Source organism: Haliotis rubra, unplaced genomic scaffold (assembly GCF_003918875.1).
Source record: "Haliotis rubra isolate DU_JTF1 unplaced genomic scaffold, ASM391887v1 Scf140, whole genome shotgun sequence".
Taxonomy (NCBI): Eukaryota; Metazoa; Mollusca; class Gastropoda; order Lepetellida; family Haliotidae; genus Haliotis; species Haliotis rubra.
In genome coordinates, this window is record NW_025765337.1 from 562,327 (window position 1) to 584,518 (window position 22,192).

Sequence of the window (22,192 nt, forward strand, 5' to 3'; positions counted from 1 at the left end):
CTCTGGTGATATGGACCTATCACAGACGTTCTATACATACCGTGCAGACTCTAGTGGATGGACCTATCACAGACGTTTAATACATTCCGTGCAGACTCAAGTGGATGGACCTATCACATACGTTCTATACACACCGTGCACACTCTGGTGATATAGACCTATCACAGACTTTCTATAGATACCGTGCAGACTCCGGTGAACTGGATCTGTCACAGACGTTTTATACATACTGTGCAGACTCAAGTGGATGGACCTATCACCTACGTTCTATACACACCATGCAGACTCAAGTGGATGGACCTATCACAGACATTTAATACATTCCGTGCAGACTCAAGTGGATGGACCTATCACAAACGTTTTATACATACCGTGCAGACTCTAGTGGATGGACCTATCACAGACGTTCTATACATACTGTGCAGACTCTAGTGGATGGACCTATCACAGACGTTCTATAGATACCGTGCACACTCTGGTGATATGGACCTATCACAGACGTTCTATACATACCGTGCAGACTCAAGTGGATGGACCTATCACAGACGTTTAATACATTCCGTGCAGACTCAAGTGGATGGACTTATCACATACGTTCTATACACACAGTGCACACTCTGGTGATATGGACCTATCACATACGTTCTATAGATACCGTGCACAGACCGGTGATATGGATCTGTCACAGACGTTTTATACATACCGTGCAGACTCTAGTGGATGGACCTATCACAGACTTTCTATACATGCCGTGCAGACTCTAGTGGATGGACCTATCACAGACGTTCTATACATACCGTGCAGACTCTAGTGGATGGACCTATCACAGACGTTTAATACATTCCGTGCAGACTCAAGTGGATGGACCTATCACATACGTTCTATACACACCGTGCACACTCTGGTGATATAGACCTATCACAGACTTTCTATAGATACCGTGCAGACTCCGGTGAACTGGATCTGTCACAGACGTTTTATACATACTGTGCAGACTCAAGTGGATGGACCTATCACCTACGTTCTATACACACCATGCAGACTCAAGTGGATGGACCTATCACAGACATTTAATACATTCCGTGCAGACTCAAGTGGATGGACCTATCACAAACGTTTTATACATACCGTGCAGACTCTAGTGGATGGACCTATCACAGACGTTCCCATACATACTGTGCAGACTCTAGTGGATGGACCTATCACAGACGTTCTATAGATACCGTGCACACTCTGGTGATATGGACCTATCACAGACGTTCTATACATACCGTGCAGACTCAAGTGGATGGACCTATCACAGACGTTTAATACATTCCGTGCAGACTCAAGTGGATGGACTTATCACATACGTTCTATACACACAGTGCACACTCTGGTGATATGGACCTATCACATACGTTCTATAGATACCGTGCACAGACCGGTGATATGGATCTGTCACAGACGTTTTATACATACCGTGCAGACTCTAGTGGATGGACCTATCACAGACTTTCTATACATGCCGTGCAGACTCTAGTGGATGGACCTATCACAGACTTTCTATACATACCGTGCAGACTCTAGTGGATGGACCTATCACAGACTTTCTATACATGTCGTGCAGACTCTAGTGGATGGACCTATCACATACGTTCTATACATACCGTGCAGACTCCGGTGATATGGAACTGTCACAGACGTTCTATACATGCAGTGCAGACTCTGGTGGTTGGTTCTATCACAGACGTTCTATACATACTGTGCAGACTCTAGTGGATGGACCTATCACAGACGTTCTATACATACTGTGCAGACTCTAGTGGATGGACCTATCACAGACGTTCTATACATACTGTGCAGACTCTAGTGGATGGACCTATCACAGACTTTCTATACATACCGTGCAGACTCTAGTGGATGGACCTATCACAGACTTTCTATACATGTCGTGCAGACTCTAGTGGATGGACCTATCACAGACGTTCTATACATGCAGTGCAGACTCTGGTGGCTGGTTCTATCACAGACGTTCTATACATACTGTGCAGACTCTAGTGGATGGACCTATCACAGACGTTCTATACATACTGTGCACACTCTGGTGACATGGACCTATCACATACGTTCTATACATACCGTGCAGACTCTAGTGGATGGACCTATCACATACGTTCTATACATACCGTGCAGACTCCGGTGATATGGAACTGTCACAGACGTTCTATACATGCAGTGCAGACTCTAGTGGTTGGTTCTATCACAGACGTTCTATACATACTGTGCAGACTCTAGTGGATGGACCTATCACAGACGTTCTATACATACTGTGCACACTCTGGTGACATGGACCTATCACAGACGTTCTATACATACCGTGCAGACTCTAGTGGATGGACCTATCACATACGTTCTATACATACCGTGCAGACTCCGGTGATATGGAACTGTCACAGACGTTCTATACATGCAGTGCAGACTCTAGTGGATGGACCTATCACAGACGTTCTATACATACTGTGCAGACTCTAGTTGATGGACCTATCACAGACGTTCTATACATACCGTGCAGACTCTAGTGGATGGACCTATCACAGACGTTCTATACATACTTTGCAGACTCTAGTGGATGGACCTATCACAGACGTTCTATACATACCGTGCAGACTCCGGTGATATGGAACTGTCACAGATGTGTTATACATACCGTGTAGAATTCCTTTGAATCCTCGTCATCTTCTAACCCGGGTATCACAGGGTGTTTGCGGGCAGGGGTAGACAGACTTAGAAGGAGTTGGGCGGAGGGACTGATCGAAGGAGTGGGATGTAATCCCAGACTGTCTTTATCCTCCTTCTTCTTTTTCTTCTTGCTGCCCGAGGAAGACTTACTCTTCTCCTTCGCCTACATGATAACGCAGCACGTGTAATACGTGTTTGTGGCAAACTAGCATACTCAATACATGACCTAAACATATATACATAAACTGGAATATTATGTGCCTCCCTACATCACGTGGGGCATAAAGGTAGTCATTATGTACAAACTGCATTTGACAGGCCTCTGCGTCACCTGCCTTTAAGGTCTGCCATATAATCTGTATTGTAAACCAAAAGTCACTGTGTTCTTTAATCTGATTGGTTGAAAAACATGATCGAGTGGTATTCGATTCCCTGAAATGGCAAGTCTTTTCGCTGTGTATTAATACGTACAAATAGTCCGTACTTTTTTTCAAAGAGTGCAGACAGAAACGCGTGTGGACCTTCTTGTTTACTTTTATGTTTCCAGTGGCGATAAACATCTTGTGTTGGACAATTCCCGCGTGTTATTGAGTATTTGAAGCATGGGAATAACGCCGTCGGTTCCAAATATATTCCCATGCTTCAAATACTCACTAACACCTGGAAATTGGCCAACACATGATTTTATCTCCTTATTTGGCACTGAATGGAATAATATGCCAATCCATTCCGTTGTTTGTTACACCTGTGACCCGGAGTGTTTGTGTCGCCATGTTATAACAACCCTATGCAATAGAAGGCTAAAACAATCACATTGAACACGTTTCAAAGCTGACTGTATCAAAATGTGGTTTATTTTAGGTTAACTATATGTGGCTTTTAGCTAAGAAATAAAATTCAACATCTTTCACTGAACATCATGGGTTCGGATCTCAAACTGACCCGGTGCCTGGCCAGTACAGATTATGTCCGAGTTTGGGCTTGCGTCCTACATTGAACTGACATGGCGAGATATAGACGAAGTACTCTCTCAAAAACATTTGACTCAACCCATGCCACTTCATTGACGCCTGCAGTAGATCTTAACATTAAACACTACACGTCAGTGTGCCTACATATACAAGCATTCTCTATGTGCACACCGACAGTAATCACACCTACAGGATCGGATCCTTCATTCCACGCCACCTTAACCTGTTTCACTCATGTCTCTGTCACACCTTTGTCGCACCTGTGTCCATATCTTACACGGAGGGCACTCACACATAGACGACATAGCCCATGTACTCGGTCGGTCATTAGGTGAGATAAAGGTATAGCCATTCCTTTTATTGAGTACACTATGTGGATCTAAAAGGGCTCATATTTCAAATACGTTCGACAAGCTGACAAGAGTTACCTCCCATAAATGGCTACGCTCTACTCCTTGGTATTTCGCTAGTACTGATTGTTAACCGACGGGGAGACTGTGATGTAGCAGACAGTAGGAATTAGTGTCTGGGGAATACTATTTGTTTCCATGTATCGTCGTCAGAACGATCAAGCACCTATCAATTCGGACCTTTCCGCCTGATGCGACATTTTATTCGAGTACTCAGTCCTAACAACGGAGGAGAAGAGATAATATATATATTATCATCTATAAATGCTTGACGTAATGATATTGAGGTGACATGCCCCGGGACATTTATGGTGTTACAGTATGACCTCTGTAAACCCGTGTATGTTTGACTCTTGTGTTAAGCATTTCACATTACAAGACGACCAGCCGATCTGTAAAGATGACTTTTGACACTTAATTCTCCTATTTTGGAAGCTGTTGCAGAATAATCACAAGTTTTATATTTATTACCATTGTGGCTATACTGCCACTCTATTTTTACTGCCATAGTAATTCCTTTGTAGTGATTTGTAAACTTAGTTGATTTTAGTATACAATGGTTAATAATAAAACATTTCTGTATTGTCTGTTGGTTTCACACCCAATTCCTTGTCGAACTGATTCACGGTTATTGTTTCAACATGGGAATCAACACGTAACAAAGACAGCACGGGAATATTTCATTTGAAACCTCCGGCTGACGCCCTCGGTTCCAAATGAATGTCAGTGCATCTAATACTCAATAACACCCGGAAATTGGCCAACACATTATGCCTATCTCCTAAACAGAAACTGGACTCTACAAACACAACACTGTTCCACATTCAACACGTAACAGAAACTGGACTCTACAAACACAACATTGCTCCACATTCAACACGTAACAGAAACTGGACGCCCAATAAAGACGTGCTACTCTGTGCTCTTCGATTTTAGCGATTCGACCAACGACGGTGTGGAAGCCACTCTGTTTTTAACTTGCCACTTGACATAAACGGAAGAAGCCTTGGAATTCTAAAAGGGCTGTATCCTCCCTAGGAGTTGTCATGCATGGTCGACCTGAATGCAGACCGTCTTCAACATAATTAGTTTGCTGGTGTTTTCTGGCAGTCAGCCGATAGTCGATGGCCTGACAACCATCATGGCTTGCAGTAACCCTCCGCAGACTAATAACTTGCCATCTTAGAGCAGTTGGCAGCTGAGGTGGCCCCATATTTGCTTATAAACAACGAAATCAAATATTTTTCCAAGTTATCGAGCTGTAAGAACAGTATACTGAAACCATATATTTGTAAAGCCCGTCGTTGATCGTTGCATATCTAAAACCAATGTATGGTACGGCCGAAGGGTCAAAATAATCCTACGAACAAACCTAATTATGATGGGACTGAATGGCTATATGAGGGTTAAAAAGCATAGATGTTGCGATACTGTTGCGATAGCTGGTAATGATACGAGTCAACACAATCAGTGATAACCCTGCTGAAAGGCTCTTCAAAAGTTGGACTGGGATTCAAAGCAGCGGCTGGGATCTTCTCATTAGATTTGCCAATCATGTGAAATATATGACAGGTTTTGCAAAATTCAACCACGTCATACTGCAAATTGGGTCAATTGAAACGGGACAGAATTTTGTCATAAGATATGTTCACACTCAAATGGCCTGCCAATAGGGTTTCATGAGCCAAACTCAAACCATGTTTTCGATATCAATTGGGAAGTACAATCTTATGTAAAACGCTTCATTCTTTATGTGTACGTCAATTACCATTAACTCATCAAACTACCCGTGAAGGTCCGGGGTAGAACTGGTCTTCAGTAACCCATGCTTGTCTACCCGTGAAGGTCCGGGGTAGAACTGGTCTTCAGTAACCCATGCTTGTCTACCCGTGAAGGTCCGGGGTAGAACTGGTCTTCAGTAACCCATGCTTGTCTACCCGTGAAGGTCCGGGGTAGAACTGGTCTTCAGTAACCCATGCTTGTCTACCCGTGAAGGTCCGGGGTAGAACTGGTCTTCAGTAACCCATGCTTGTCTACCCGTGAAGGTCCGGGTTAGAACTGGTCTTCAGCAACCCATGCTTGTCTACCCGTGAAGGTCCGGGGTAGAACTGGACCCGATTTCTCGAAACAAACTTAAGTTTTTACTCAAATTTCAAACTGAGTTTGACAATTTGAAACAGCTGAATTTTAAACTCAACTGCATTTTTTAAATAAAAGAGCTCAAACATCTTAAGTAATCTATCCCTTCAAACTCAAATTGTCTGCTATGTTTGAGTTTAATATCGATTTAAGTTCATTCTGGGAAATGCATTTTCTCAAATTTGAGTAAAAACTCTAACTTAAGTCAAAACTCAGACTTAAGTTTGTTTCGAGAAATCGGGGCCTGGTCTTCAGTAACCCATGCTTGTCTACCCGTGAAGGTCCGGGGTAGAACTGGTCTTCAGTAACCCATGCTTGTCTACCCGTGAAGGTCCGGGGTAGAACTGGTCTTCAGTAACCCATGCTTGTCTACCCGTGAAGGTCCGGGGTAGAACTGGTCTTCAACAACCCATGCTTGTCTACCCGTGAAGGTCCGGGGTAGAACTGGTCTTCAGTAACCCATGCTTGTCTACCCGTGAAGGTCCGGGGTAGAACTGGTCTTCAGTAACCCATGCTTGTCTACCCGTGAAGGTCCGGGTTAGAACTGGTCTTCAGCAACCCATGCTTGTCTACCCGTGAAGGTCCGGGGTAGAACTGGTCTTCAGTAACCCATGCTTGTCTACCCGTGAAGGTCCGGGGTAGAACTGGTCTTCAGTAACCCATGCTTGTCTACCCGTGAAGGTCCGGGGTAGAACTGGTCTTCAGCAACCCATGCTTGTCTACCCGTGAAGGTCCGGGGTAGAACTGGTCTTCAGTAACCCATGCTTGTCTACCCGTGAAGGTCCGGGGTAGAACTGGTCTTCAGCAACCCATGCTTGTCTACCCGTGAAGGTCCAGGTTACAATTGGTCTTCAGTAACCCATGCTTGTCTGCCCGTGAAGGTCCGGGTTAGAATTGGTCTTCAGCAACCCATGCTTGTCTGCCCGTGAAGGTCCGGGTTAGAACTGGTCTTCAGCAACCCATGCTTGTCTACCCGTGAAGGTCCGGGGTAGAACTGGACCCGATTTCTCGAAACAAACTTAAGTTTTTACTCAAATTTCAAACTGAGTTTGACAATTTGAAACAGCTGAATTTTAAACTCAACTGCATTTTTTTAAATAAAGAGCTCAAACATCTTAAGTAATCTATCCCTTCAAACTCAAATTGTCTGCTATGTTTTGAGTTTAATATCGATTTAAGTTCATTCTCTTCAGAAATGCATTTTCTCAAATTTGAGTAAAAACTCTAACTTAAGTCAAAACTCAGACTTAAGTTTGTGTTTAATTCGGGCTTGTCCTGGTCTTCAGTAACCCATGCTTGTCTACCCGTGAAGGTCGTGAACTGGTCTTCAGTAACCCATGCTTGTCTACCCGTGAAGGTCGGGGTAGAACTGGTCTTCAGTAACCCATGCTTGTCTACCCGTGAAGGTCCGGGTAGAACTGGTCTTCAGTAACCCATGCTTGTCTACCCATGCTTGTCTAGAACCTTCAGTAACCCATGCTTGTCTACCGGAAGGTCGGGGTAGAACTGGTCTTCAGTAACCCATGCTTGTCTACCCGTGAAGGTCTTCAGCAACCCATGGGGTAGAACTGGTCTTCAGTAACCCATGCTTGTCTACCCGTGAAGGTCCGGGTAGAACTGGTCTTCAGTAACCCATGCTTGTCTACCCATGCTGAAGGTCCGGGGTAGAACTGGTCTTCAGTAACCCATGCTTGTCTACCCGTGAAGGTCCGGGGTAGAACTGGTCTTCAGTAACCCATGCTTGTCTACCCGTGAAGGTCCAACAACCCATGGGGTAGAACTGGTCTTCAGTAACCCATGCTTGGTCTACCTTGTCGTGAAGGTCCGGGTAGTAGAACTGGTCTTCAGTAACCCATGCTTGTCTACCCGTGAAGGTCCGGGGTAGAACTGGTCTTCAGTAACAACCCATGCTTGTCTACCCGTGAAGGTCCGGGGTAGAACTGGTCTTCAGTAACCCATGTAACCCATGCTTGTCTACCCCATGTGAAGGTCCGGGGTAGAACTGGTCTTCAGTAACCCATGCTTGTCTCCCGTGAAGGTCCGGGTAGAACTGGTCTTCAGTAACTCATGTCAATCTACCCGTGAAGGTCCAGTAACCCATGCTTGTCTACCGTGAAGGTCGGTCTTCAGTAAGGTCTTCACCCATGCTGAAGGTCCGGGGTAGAACTGGTCTTCAGCAACCCATGCTTGTCTACCGTGAAGGTCCGGGGTAGAACTGGTCTTCAGTAACCCATGCTTGTCTACCCGTGAAGGTCCGGGGTAGAACTGGTCTTCAACAACCCATGCTTGTCTACCCGTGAAGGTCCAGGTTACAATTGGTCTTCAGTAACCCATGCTTGTCTGCCCGTGAAGGTCCGGGTTAGAATTGGTCTTCAGCAACCCATGCTTGTCTGCCCGTGAAGGTCCGGGTTAGAACTGGTCTTCAACAACCCATGCTTGTCTACCCGTGAAGGTCCGGGGTAGAACTGGACCCGATTTCTCGAAACAAACTTAAGTTTTTACTCAAATTTCAAACTGAGTTTGACAATTTGAAACAGCTGAATTTTAAACTCAACTGCATTTTTTAAATAAAAGAGCTCAAACATCTTAAGTAATCTATCCCTTCAAACTCAAATTGTCTGCTATGTTTGAGTTTAATATCGATTTAAGTTCATTCTGGGAAATGCATTTTCTCAAATTTGAGTAAAAACTCTAACTTAAGTCAAAACTCAGACTTAAGTTTGTTTCGAGAAATCGGGGCCTGGTCTTCAGTAACCCATGCTTGTCTACCCGTGAAGGTCCGGGGTAGAACTGGTCTTCAGTAACCCATGCTTGTCTACCCGTGAAGGTCCGGGGTAGAACTGGTCTTCAGTAACCCATGCTTGTCTACCCGTGAAGGTCCGGGGTAGAACTGGTCTTCAGCAACCCATGCTTGTCTACCCGTGAAGGTCCGGGGTAGAACTGGTCTTCAGTAACCCATGCTTGTCTACCCGTGAAGGTCCGGGGTAGAACTGGTCTTCAGTAACCCATGCTTGTCTACCCGTGAAGGTCCGGGGTAGAACTGGTCTTCAGTAACCCATGCTTGTCTACCCGCGTGAAGGTCCGGGTTAGAACTGGTCTTCAGCAACCCATGCTTGTCTACCCGTGAAGGTCCGGGTAGAACTGGTCTTCAGTAACCCATGCTTGTCTACCCGTGAAGGTCCGGGGTAGAACTGGTCTTCAGTAACCCATGCTTGTCTACCCGTGAAGGTCCGGGTAGAACTGGTCTTCAGTAACCCATGCTTGTCTACCCGTGAAGGTCCGGGTAGAACAGGTCTTCAGTAACTCATGCTTGTCTACCCGTGAAGGTCCGGGGTAGAACTGGTCTTCAGTAACCCATGCTTGTCTACCCGTGAAGGTCCGGGGTAGAACTGGTCTTCAGTAACCCATGCTTGTCTACCCGTGAAGGTCCGGGGTAGAACTGGTCTTCAGCAACCCATGCTTGTCTACCCGTGAAGGTCCGGGGTAGAACTGGTCTTCAGTAACCCATGCTTGTCTACCCGTGAAGGTCCGGGGTAGAACTGGTCTTCAGCAACCCATGCTTGTCTACCCGTGAAGGTCCAGGTTACAATTGGTCTTCAGTAACCCATGCTTGTCTGCCCGTGAAGGTCCGGGTTAGAATTGGTCTTCAGCAACCCATGCTTGTCTGCCCGTGAAGGTCCGGGTTAGAACTGGTCTTCAGCAACCCATGCTTGTCTACCCGTGAAGGTCCGGGTTAGAATTGGTCTTCAGCAACCCATGCTTGTCAGAAGAGGCGACTAACGGGATCGGGTGGTCAGACTCGCTAACTTGGTTGACACATGTCATCATATCCCAATTACGGAGTTGGGTATTCAAGCTGTTCATCACTGGATTGTCTGGTCCTGACACGATTATTTACAGAGCCGCCATATAGCTGGAATATTGCTGGGTGCGGCGTTAAACAACACGCCAACCGACCAACCAACCAACCAAGTCATCCAACAGCTCCTTCTAAAGAGAGTGCCCTATTGGTAAGGACTTTGAGTTAGGTGTCTTCCCTCTGTAGCTTCCCTTCAAGCGTGGCCATTTTTTCACTTTTGAATTATATCTTGAGTTTTGAATGTACTTAGGGAAGGGGATGATTTTAACTGGGAGAGAGTTCCCCAGAGAAGCTTAGATTATAGCTCGGAACAGCGAGTAACAGTTGTTGTGATGAGCGTAGAGTTCTTTCTGGAGAATATTGTGTCAGTAGGTCTTGAAGGCAGGAGGGTCCTGAGTTGCAGAAAGACTGATAGGTGAGGGAGAGAATCTTGAATTCAATCCTTTCACGAATACGGAGCCAGTGTAGAGAGTTCATGATGGGAGAGATGTGGCAGCGAGGACTGGGGAGATGATGATAAGTGCAGCCTGTTCTGTTTTCTTAAAGACGATGAAGTTGGGACGAAGAGATGCCCAAAAGGTAAACTGTTGCAGTAATCCAGGCGGGATAAAATCAGTGTCCGCACATTGTGTGGCTTCTTTTGTCAGGACTTTGTGGATGCTGCCACTGTTCTTTAGATGGTAGTGGCAGGTCTTTACTAGATGATTTATTTGCTTGTCCATGCTGAGGTTTGTGTCCAAAAGAAAGCCAAGGTTTTTCACAAGAGGAGAAAAAAGGAATAGAAGATTGTGGAGGTTCTGTTTTATCGTCGTCAAGTTTCAGTTTGTTGGCAGACATCCAGGATCTTGTGCTGGAGAGGCATGCTTCAAGGTTGGACTAGCACTCTAGCTGACTTTGTTGTGAAGACTTAAAACTTTCAAACAGTCGGCTGTCGTCCGCATAGAAATGATGAGGCACTTGGTAAACAGACAAGTTTTCCGAACGGTTGAGTATACAGGTAGAAAAGTTCCAAGAACTGATCCCTGGTGAATGGACTGGGTTCTGTGTGAAAGGTAGGATCTTAGCCAGTCAAGAACTGTATTGGTTAAACCAAATTCTTTCAGCAAACGCTTAAGACGAATTTCGTGGTAAGTTGTGTCGAATGCCGCAGATAAATCCAGGAGGACAAAGCTGAGTCACCATGGTCGACTGCAGATCTGACAGTGTTCAAGACATAATTTAGAGCAGTACACAAAATGGACATAATCTGGAATTTCTTGTTCGACGAGATTTTCTTCCAGATGGGCTGAACAACGGAATACACAAAGCGTTACGATAAGCTGGCACATCTAGGCAAGTTAAATACACCTCTCTCTCAAATGAAAGTCTAATGTCACGAACAATTATGCTCAGCTTTCAAACATGAAGCCCTAGATTCCCCATACGTTTTACAATTGACTGACAATGTTTTCTGTCACAAATGCATAGGTTAATATACCATGCGCTCGAAGATCTTCACTTGTGAACAAAGAAAACTACAGACTGTCCATCAGTTCCTCCTCTTTTGAGAGACGCATTCGTCTATTTGTGGCTAAAATTGGTTCGTTAATTTTACAATTAGTATGGCAATAAATGGAAATGAAATAATTAAAAACAGATGTATTTCACTGATGCACATATAAAGCATATCATTTGCTATCTGAAGAGGAAAACCTGTACACATGGCCATCATTCTTATGAACTGGATTCCACAGCCCAATAAGACGGTACAAGGAGAGACATATATTGCTGGGTCCTGTAAATATACCATAACATCGTTTTCTCAAAGATAAACCGTAATCCTTAATACTGGCAAGGAAGGACTCTACATTCACAGAAAGTATTTGAGACAAGCAAAACATGCAATGCAACAGTGCATTGCTGATGTCAGTACATGGATGGAAAAGAACAAGCTGAAACTCAATTCAGACAAAACGGAGGTGATTTTGTTTGGACCTCCATCCAGGTTACGGAAATGTACTTTGGATCATCTGTCTATCGGGTCAGCTGACATCACCTTCAAGTCATCTGTCAAGAACCTCGGTGTGTACCTTGACTCCTCGCTATCCATGGAAGATCACGTGAGCCACTGCTTCAAGGTCAGTCATTACCACCTGAGGAACATCAGTGCCATCAGACATTTGCTGACGAGAGACGCAGCTGCCTCCCTCGTGAGATCTCTGATATTCTCTCGATTAGACTATTGCAACAGTTTGCTCTATGGAATCACCAAACAACAAATCAGACGTCTGCAGCACATCCAAAACTATGCTGCCAGATTGGTCACTCGGACGAACATAAAGGCACACATTACACCAGTGCTAAACTCGCTTCACTGGCTTCGCATTCCTGAGCGAATCATTTTCAAAATACTCTCACTCACTTACCAAGCTGTCCATGGTACTGGACCTGCCTATCTGAGTGATCTGACTGTCTCATACCTCCCTTCAAGAACTCTACGCTCTAGTCAACAACAGCTCCTTCGGGTGCCTGTCACCAAACTTAAAACTTTCGGCTCCAGATCCTTTTCTGTCTCAGCCGCTATTCTGTGGAACTCTCTACCCGAATCACTGAAGTTCATTCCATCTCTTGAAACTTTTAAATCCAGTCTTAAATCCTACCTTTTCAAGCACTATACCTAAAAGATACATAACTCATACCACTGTGGAGAACTCAACTGCCTCTGTTTCCATCGTTTGAGGCAATGCGCTTTGATCATACCTTCATGGCGTGGATATAGCGCAATATAAGTGCCATTATTATTATTATTATTATTATTATTACTACATGTATGAGGATTCTGTTTACAATCTCAGAAACGGACCGAGTTCAGTTCTGTCAAAACATTTCATTTGTCAATGTTGTACACCACTATCCCGCGTGACAAAATCTATCATTAGAGGCTAAGGGTGATTTATCAGAAATGAAAGTAAATGTCAGCGGAGATGGACTGTGAAAACACTGTGTGACAAGCTTAACTTCCTCATTGATAACATCAGCGTAAACTTGGTATAAAACATTTAGACAAGAAAGAGGCATCCCCATGGGCACAGCTGTGCTCCTCTTCTTGTGGATCTTGTTTGTACGCATTTGAGTGAAAATGTTTCTGTTAAGGTTGGCAAAATCAAAACCAGATATTTGGTCAAGAAGCTTAACTTAACACCTTCTAGTATATCAATGTTCTAGCATTGTCCAACAACCATTAAAACGCCATTTCTCTTCCACTGGTTTACGTAAGTCAAGTCGTAAGTCGGTGTGAAGGTATCGGAGTTACCTAACATAGATTTGTACAATAGAAACCTGAACTTGGAATGATGGAGACAAATTAGACCGCATAAAGTGTTCACATTTTGATCTATGCATACGGATTCACAGTAAAAAGAGAAATCTCCTGAAGGCCGTATGACAAAGGGATGATTTCAACTTTCCAACAGCCAACTCGCCCTTCATGTCGAGCAGTGTTCCAACAGCCAACTCGCCCTTCATGTCGAGCAGTGTTCCAGCAGCCAACTCGCCCTTCATGTCGAGCAGTGTTCCAACAGCCAACTCGCCCTTCATGTCGAGCAGTGTTCCAGCAGCCAACTCGCCCTTCATGTCGAGCAGTGTTCCAGCAGCCAACTCGCCCTTCATGTCGAGCAGTGTTCCAGCAGCCAACTCGCCCTTCATGTCGAGCAGTGTTCCAACAGCCAACTCGCCCTTCATGTCGAGCAGTGTTCCAACAACCAACTCGCCCTTCATGTCGAGCAGTGTTGCAGCAGCTGCAGCCTTTGGTGTTTACATTTCACAACTGTACAATCGACCATGCCCTTTTTACCAAGATTTCAAAGAGTCTCATGCCACTTTTGCCCAAAGGTTGCTCGATCAAGGTTACAACATTCCAGTCTCAGTACCGCTTTCAAAAGGTTTTATGGTGGACATGTGGAAGAAACTTCAGAATTTTCTCCATCAGTGACAAATGATATCCAATGCAATTCCCTATTTTGACTTGTACTATACGTTCCCGAATATTTTCAGGTGAACAAATGACGAGGATATGTTTGTGACGGGTGTCACCGGCAGGATATGCTCACCATATCGCGAACATCTGGTGTCATCACTATTTGATAGTGATTCATAAACACATGATCTGTCATCGTATCTCATAGTGTCATCGCTGGATTGTCTGCTCCAGACTCGATTGTTTGCAGACCGCGTCGTACTGCTGTAATACTGCTGAATTTCTACGGAAATGTACAGATGTAGAAAGGGTTTTGTTGTTTCAGTTTTCAAGACATTTCTGTTGTCCCCCGCCGTGATATTGCTGGAATATTGCTAAAAGCGGCGTAAAACTAAACTGACTCAGTTTTCAAGAGCTTTTCAGAAGGGTCTTCATCGACTTTGTTAGTCCTTTGCATAAAAATATTCAGGCAATCAATACACGTTTACTATCATGTGTTTCCAGAGGCTATTCCCTTACGGAATATTACGACTCGGGCCATTATAAAGGCTTCGGTGCAGCTCTTCACTGTGTTTGGTTTTCCTAAGACTATTTAATCTATGCTTACAGTTTCAATTATGATGCATTCTCATATATAAACAACCAAATGTGGCATAAAAAATGTGAAATTTGTTCATATACATCTATGTATTTGTCGTCCCAGAGACCATATAATAGATGGTCTCTGGTCCTCCTAACCGTTTTATACTGGTCATTGGGCAAATGATTATGACGTCTTTAATACTGCAGTGAAGGCGTCTATATACGAGGCATTGTTCATTCCATCAGACTTTTAGAAAACGATCCACATAGCAGGATTCCATATAGGAACTGGACTAACTAGGTGAATGTCACGTTACACAACAGAAATAATCAGGACGTATGTTGCATGCCAACATATTATGAGGTTAACCAAACAATCCGAGAGGACCCGAATGTACCTTTGCCTTAGCTTCCTTCTCAAGTTCCTGAAGCATCTGAAGGTCAGCGAGCCTCTTCTTAACCTGCCCCAGATCCTGTTTGACCTTGGTCAACTCCTCCAAAGCCTCATCCCTCTCCTTACGGTACACATCGACCTCAGTCCTGTTGTCGGCCCCTCCCAGCTTCGTCGTGGGTTCGGGTGTAGGGGGCGTGTCAGGAGGGTCAGACATCATTTCATGATCACCCTCTGCAACAATACCTGGAAATATATCTTTTCGATATATCGTTATTATTATTAATATGCTTCCAAGAACAAAGCCCTTCTGACACTCTCTGTTATACAGAAGGCTGCAGTGGTGGAGGGTCTACACATCTTCTGAAATATTCTAATGGGTTCGACTTGGCAGCGCTTCCTGGGAAAAAGGTCCACATGTATGACATCGGACACCTACTTACTGTATTGGATTAGGACCCTAACACTAAACCCCTCACAATAACCCTAATAAATATAATAAATTGACCGAAGCGGCACGAAAATGGCTGACGTGTCCGGTGTAGATCGAATGCATTATGTTCATACCTATAGTAGGGTACTTAGCAGAACACTGGCGCTGGAACAGAGACACTAACACAAAGGTTTCAGACAAAAGCTGCATGCAGCTACGATGCACAATGTATACAATCACGGCACTCAACTTTACTCACATGTAGGTCAACATCTGTAAACAGAACGTTTTGTTCAATGTTGCCATAGGACTGTCGTTTACTTTTGTGACGTCATTCTGTGACGTCACGACGTATGTGTCGTCATAAAGCAAAATTTCCATAGCTCTGGGTGCCGTTGTACAAAACAACCTTAGCGCAAAGACTACCTAAGTCTATGTTAAGGTATGGGAGTTACGGTCACCTTAGCGCTAAGATCGCTTTGTACAACAGCACCCTGATAACGTCAAACATGAAAATAATACCTTGGAACAGTGCTGGAAATGCTATTTACACCATTTGAGTACTTGCCATCGACGCTATGCTCGCGTACGTTTATTTTGCTGTACTCCAGTATGTTTTTGACAACAATATAACATCTTTGACAACAATATAACATCTTTTAAGAGGCATTTTAGAAGTTAGATTGGTGAAGGGAAACCAAGTTTTATGGATAGTCAACTTCTTTATTGCAATGAGTGCCACTTAATAGATTGGGCATGAAGATCTGGAATGCTTATTCCTAAATCATCAAGAATTTTCTAGCATCCTTCTCTTAGGTTTATAACTGGAGCTAGATATTGCATCTCACCTCAGATTACATCTCAAGGTACCAGAAGACCTGCATTGTATATGATGGCCTTTTCTTGTCGTAGTTGCGAGTTGGATTTCTGTTACTGAGACATGCATATGACCACCATTGTCTATACTGGTGTACTCGATGCTCCAATACTGTATCACCTCTCAACTTGTACTGCCGCTCTATTTCTTCAATACCAAGGCAGTATCTTTCTAGAGATTTGTATTGATTTGTGAACTTAGTTAAGTTTATGATACAATTGTTACTTACAGCACATTTCTTTGGTATTGTTTGGTTTCCTACCTGTTAATATTTTTCAACCTGTGAATCAACCCGGAACATTATTCTGAAACGTCGCCGATAAACCGAGAATCTGTTGGGAGGGTGTATCAATACAGGTGTGGGGTGGGTGTATACGGCTGTAGTGGGTATCAATACAGGTGTGGAGTGGGTATAAATACAGGTGTAGAGTGGGTATCAATACAGGTGTGGAGTGAGTGTATACAACTGTAGTGGGTATCAATACAGGCGTGGGGTGGGTGTATACGGCTGTGGTGGGTATCAATACAGTTGTAGAGTGGGTATCAATACAGGTGTGGAGTGAGTGTATACAGCTGTAGTGGGTATCAATAGGTGTGGAGTGGGTGTATACGGCTGTGGTGGGTATCAATACAGGTGTAGAGTGGGTATCAATACAGGTGTGGAGTGAGTGTATACAGCTGTAGTGGGTATCAATACAGGCGTGGGGTGGGTGTATACGGCTCTAGTGGGTATCAATACAGGTGTGGTGTGGATGTATACGGCTGTAGTGGATATCAATGCGGTTGTAGTGGATATTAATACAGGTGTGGAGTGGGTGTATACGGCTGTAGTGGGTATCAATACAGGTGTGGATTGGGTATCAATACAGGTGTGGGGGTGGGTGTATGCGGCTGTGGTGGGTATCAATACAGGTGTGGAGTGGGTATCAATACAGGTATGGGGGTGGGTGTATACGGCTGTGGTGGGTATCAATACAGGTGTGGAGTGGAAGTATACGGCTGTAGTGGGTATCAATACAGGTGTGAAGTGGGTGTATACGGCTGTAGTGGGTATCATTGTGGCTGTAGTTGGTATCAATACAGGCGTGGGGTGGGTGTATACGGCTGTAGTGGATATCAATACAGGAGTGGGGTGGGTGTATACGGCTGTAGTGGGTATCAATACAGGTGTGGAGTGGGTGTAAATACAGGTGTGAGGTGGGTGTATACGGCTGTAGTGGGTATCAATGCGGTTGTAGTGAATATCAACACAGGTGTGGAGTGGGTATCAATACAGGTGTGAAGTGGGTGTATACGGCTGGAGTGGGTATCAATACAGGTGTGAAGTGGGTGTATACGGCTGGAGTGGGTATCATTGCGGCTGTAGTTGGTATCAATACAGGCGTGGGGTGGGTGTATACGGCTGTAGCGGATATCACTACAGGAGTGAGGTGGATGTATACGGCTGTAGTGGGTATCACTACAGGGGTGGGGTGGGTGTATACGGCTGTACTGGGTATCAATACAGGTGTGGATTGGGTATCAATACAGGTGTGGAGTGGGTGTATACGGCTGAGGTGGATATCACTACAAGGGTGGGGTGGGTGTATACGGCTGTAGTGGGTATCAATACAGGTGTGGAATGGGTATCAATACAGGTGTGGAGTGGGTGTAAATACAGGTGTGAGGTGGATGTATACGGCTGTAGTGGGTATCAATGCGGTTGTAGTGAATATCAACACAGGTGTGGAGTGGGTATCAATACAGGTGTGAAGTGGGTGTATACGGCTGGAGTGGGTATCATTGCGGCTGTAGTTGGTATCAATACAGGCGTGGGGTGGGTGTATACGGCTGTAATGGGTATCACTACAGGGGTGGGGTGGGTGTATACGGCTGTAGTGGGTATCAATACAGGTGTGGATTGGGTATCAATACAGGTGTGGAGTGGGTGTATACGGCTGTAGTGGATATCACTACCGGGGTGAAGTGGGTGTATACGCGTGTACGGCTGTAGTGGGTATCTATACAGGTGTGGAGTAGGTGTATACGGCTGTAGTGGGTATCTATACAGGTGTGGTGTGGGTGTATACGGTTGTAGTGGGTATCAATGCGGTTGTAGTGGATATCAATACAGGTGTGCAGGAGTGGGTATCAATACAGGCGTGGGGTGGGTGTATACGGCTGTAGTGGGTATCAATACAGGAGTGGGGTGGGTGTATACGGCTGTAGTGGGCATCAATACAGGAGTGGGGTGGGTGTATACGGCTGTGGTGGGTATCAATACAGGCGTGGGGTGGAGTGTATACGGCTGTAGTGGGTATCAATACAGGAGTGGGGTGGAGTGTATACGGCTGTAGTGGGTATCAATACAGGAGTGGGGTGGGTGTATACGGCTGTGGTGGGTATCAATACAGGCGTGGGGTGGGTGTATACGGCTGTAGTGGGTATCAATACAGGAGTGGGGTGGGTGTATACGGCTGTAGTGGGCATCAATACAGGCGTGGGGTGGAGTGTATACGGCTGTAGTGGGTATCAATACAGGCGTGGGGTGGAGTAATATACGGCTGTAGTGGGCATCAATACAGGCGTGGGGTGGGTGTATACGGCTGTAGTGGGTATCAATACAGGAGTGGGGTGGGTGTATACGGCTGTAGTGGGTATCAATACAGGCGTGGGGTGGGTGTATACGGCTGTAGTGGGTATCAATACAGGAGTGGGGTGGGTGTATACGGCTGTAGTGGGTATTGATTCAGGTTTAAAGTGTATGTTTACGGCTGTAGTGGGTATGCGTATTGAAAACATTTTAATACAACCGTGGTGTGTTGTTTATAATCCCTTGATATTCTCAGTGTTCGAAACATTGAGTCGTTCTAGAATAACTCATCATGCGGTATACAGTTCTCGAGGTAGTTCTTGCTGTTATTGTGTCAGCTGATGCAGCGAACTGGACCGGTCTGTGGGTAGCTTTCTCACGATCCGATATATATATATATAAATATATATATGGAATGTTCTGATCATCTCGATTCCAAGGGCTACTTTGTTCACTCGATCATACCTTATATTAATTCCTAAACAACGTCATCTTTAATGCATTGGACAGCTAATCATAGGCAAAGGAAACACGTTGATTCCACGCTGTTCGTCTGATGTTGTTCGCGAGATCCTATCTGAGAAACCGCTCAGAATGTGTTTTCGCAAGTGATAAACAAACACAAGAGCAAAACATGCACATCGGAACCAACTGATCATTGGAAGCAACACTGCCTCTGTAACATGGCGCAGTCGGATCCACTCGGGTCGCTCCGACTGTACGGCTGTACTTTGTCGACCTCGGTAAACGGGGGGCTGAAGTGGCCACAGTGTGATAGCAGGACATATTAACCCCGGAATTACGGAGTTTAATGTGCACATAGTCAACAGCGTTCAACGGGCTGTTGGGTGTTTTAATGATACTACGAATGTGATGAGGGTAGTAGATCAATATCTATAAATCGCATGTGTCGTATAAAACGATAGACATCAAAATCTCCCTAACATTAACAATCCTCTGCCAGTCGCCTGATCCAACCTTAGTTTGACTGTAGAAGTCCGTAGGTAAACCTTTCTCTGGATAACCGCTTACCCAGAAATATACGCCGTGTCAAATTATAACACGTTGTTATTTAACATGTTGTACAACATTAATAGAATTACTTTCTTTTTTGGGCGTGTTCTGTTACAAAACTCCGAGGCAATATCGTGACTTTCCCCGTTCCATGTTTAGCTTCTATTTTCACAGCGTCCATGTGACCACCAGTCTGTTGCCTGTGGATTGTGGACTGGTTGGTGATAATAATTCTTACGTTTTAGTTATATATGTATTAGTAACATCGCATTAACACACTGAAGCATTCGTAAAATATACAATAGCTGTTCTACCTTATTAGGTAACAGAGAGTACAGCACGTCACGTTGTGAACGTGACATGTGTTTGTTAGGACTCGTCACTCGCGTACTGCACTCATTATCAAAGGATTGATAATAAGGACATGGTTGTGTTGAGAAGCCTCTAGTAGAACCAGACTTCACCCAGTGGACAGGCCGACTAGCTCTTTGCCTGGCAGTACATGTACTTTATAAATTCTACAATAGCTACTACGACCACCACATCGGGTGTATTTAAAGTTTGAAACATATTCAGGTTCGGAGTTTGATGGTAACAATCTAATGACATTTTTTTGTATGTGTGGAAACATATTATTTCGTTGAAAGACATTGACTCGTGATGACCAGGTTGAAATAGAGCCAGTATAAGAGGTGAATTATGTCTTACACATTAAGCGTTGCAACCTTCAGGTCGTAAACGAGTATTGTTTGGTAGTTCCAGCAGACACAGAATACATGTGTTTCAACTTCAGTAATCTTTGAATGCAGCTGAAAGTTGAAACACACATGCGTCTCTATGGATATCATTTTTACCAACTATAAATAGTTGAAACGGATTTACATACAACTTTTGGCATCTATTTTTGCATTGAAATACTTATATAAAGTAAAAACACATATAATTTGTTTTGCAGTAGACTTTAGTCACTCGTAATCGTATTTAGTCACGCGTAATGTTTGTGAGTTGTGTTTATTAGATACATTATAATGGTGCTGTCCGTATAGACAAACCTTCACCTTCAAATGAAATTGACCTTCACCTTTCAAAATTATTCCGATCGAGGCTGCATTTCTCAGCACAGTGTTCGTGGATTTCCCCTTTACGCATTATAATTTGTCAGTTTCTGCATTTACAATGATTATATGAAGGCAGGTGTTATCCTTTATCGGGATAAGTATACAGGGTGGTGGCCACAACCTACGGTTCGCCGTAGGAGTCACCAAACTCGAATATCAATGCAGGAAGTGTGATCGAACAGTGTCAGACGAGTCATCGATAGTACGGAAAGACAAAAGTATCGTCTGGGGAAACATCGTACTACGCATATTATGGACGTATCTGACGAACTGGTTTGACAGTAGCCTATTCTCATAGGCTTCTGTGTACATTGTGTTTATTCTTTGGGATATAACCGTCCAAACCAGCCTCAAACCTCGCCTCAGTACTTTGTTTTGGTGGGTTTTTCTCGAGCAGAGGAAACAAAATGGCGGATGTAGATCCAGAAACCTTGTTAGAATGGCTACAGATGGGCCAAGGAGACGAGAGAGATATGCAGCTTATCGCACTAGAACAACTGTGTATGCTGCTTCTGATGTCGGATAATGTGGATAGATGTTTTGAAAGGTAAATAATATTTCTTTTTTGTTGGACACACCAAACACTTTCTTGCACAGATCAGCTGGTAGTTCACATAAGGTGAAAACATACGTGTATTCTAAAATTAGTTTTGCGTCATATTTCCAATCCAGAAAATATAGTTAGTGGATATATGGGAGATAATATGATGATAGAAATTTTATTGCTTTTGTTTGAATAATTGTTTTGGATTTTCAATTTATGTGTGTGTGTATGCCAGTATCCATGACATCCTGTTCTTGCTGAGTCTGTAAGCATGCAATTTGATCTGATTTGGATATCAAACTCAATAAGAAATTTTCTGGTTACTTACTAGAGGATGTAGGCTGAAACAGTACCTCTGCAACACTTCAATTTTAGCAGGTTAAAACATCAATTATTCTGATAAAACGTCTTCTGATCATGCAGAATGTTGAGTAAAAATGGTAGCTCATGTTTTTTATAAAGAACAATTTATGTAGTAGTATATATGCTTTATTCATTGGTTTGAGTGCTCTACATTTCACCTTCAATTTTACCGTGTTTCACTATTCTGATAGATTTAAACAACACGGAAGATTTGATTAATATGCATTTGATATTGTCACTTAT

General features: G+C 44.1%; 2 protein-coding genes across 4 annotated transcripts in view; one reads left to right on the forward strand and one right to left on the reverse strand.

The window, feature by feature from the left end:
* Positions 1 to 15,796, reverse strand: part of LOC124268835 — a 32,356-nt gene extending 16,560 nt beyond the window's left edge. Inside the window, exons 1-3 of one of the 3 annotated variants that reach the window (XM_046703851.1) lie at positions 15,721 to 15,796; positions 15,036 to 15,262; positions 2,690 to 2,884 (exon numbers count right to left, since the gene is read on the reverse strand). In XM_046703851.1, coding sequence (XP_046559807.1) covers positions 2,690 to 2,884; positions 15,036 to 15,248 — 408 coding nt within the window. In that variant the 5' untranslated portion in view covers positions 15,249 to 15,262; positions 15,721 to 15,796. Of the gene's footprint in view, positions 1 to 2,689; positions 2,885 to 15,035; positions 15,275 to 15,595; positions 15,687 to 15,720 lie in introns of those variants that run through there. The other 2 variants (XM_046703852.1, XM_046703850.1) reach the window with 2 other exon arrangements.
* Positions 15,797 to 21,031: 5,235 nt separating this feature from the next.
* LOC124268836 (E3 ubiquitin-protein ligase HECTD1-like) overlaps positions 21,032 to 22,192 on the forward strand; it is an 89,511-nt gene continuing 88,350 nt past the window's right edge. Inside the window, 1 exon segment of the mRNA XM_046703853.1 lies at positions 21,032 to 21,589. Within this exon segment, the coding sequence (XP_046559809.1) occupies positions 21,450 to 21,589 (140 nt within the window). The 5' untranslated portion in view covers positions 21,032 to 21,449.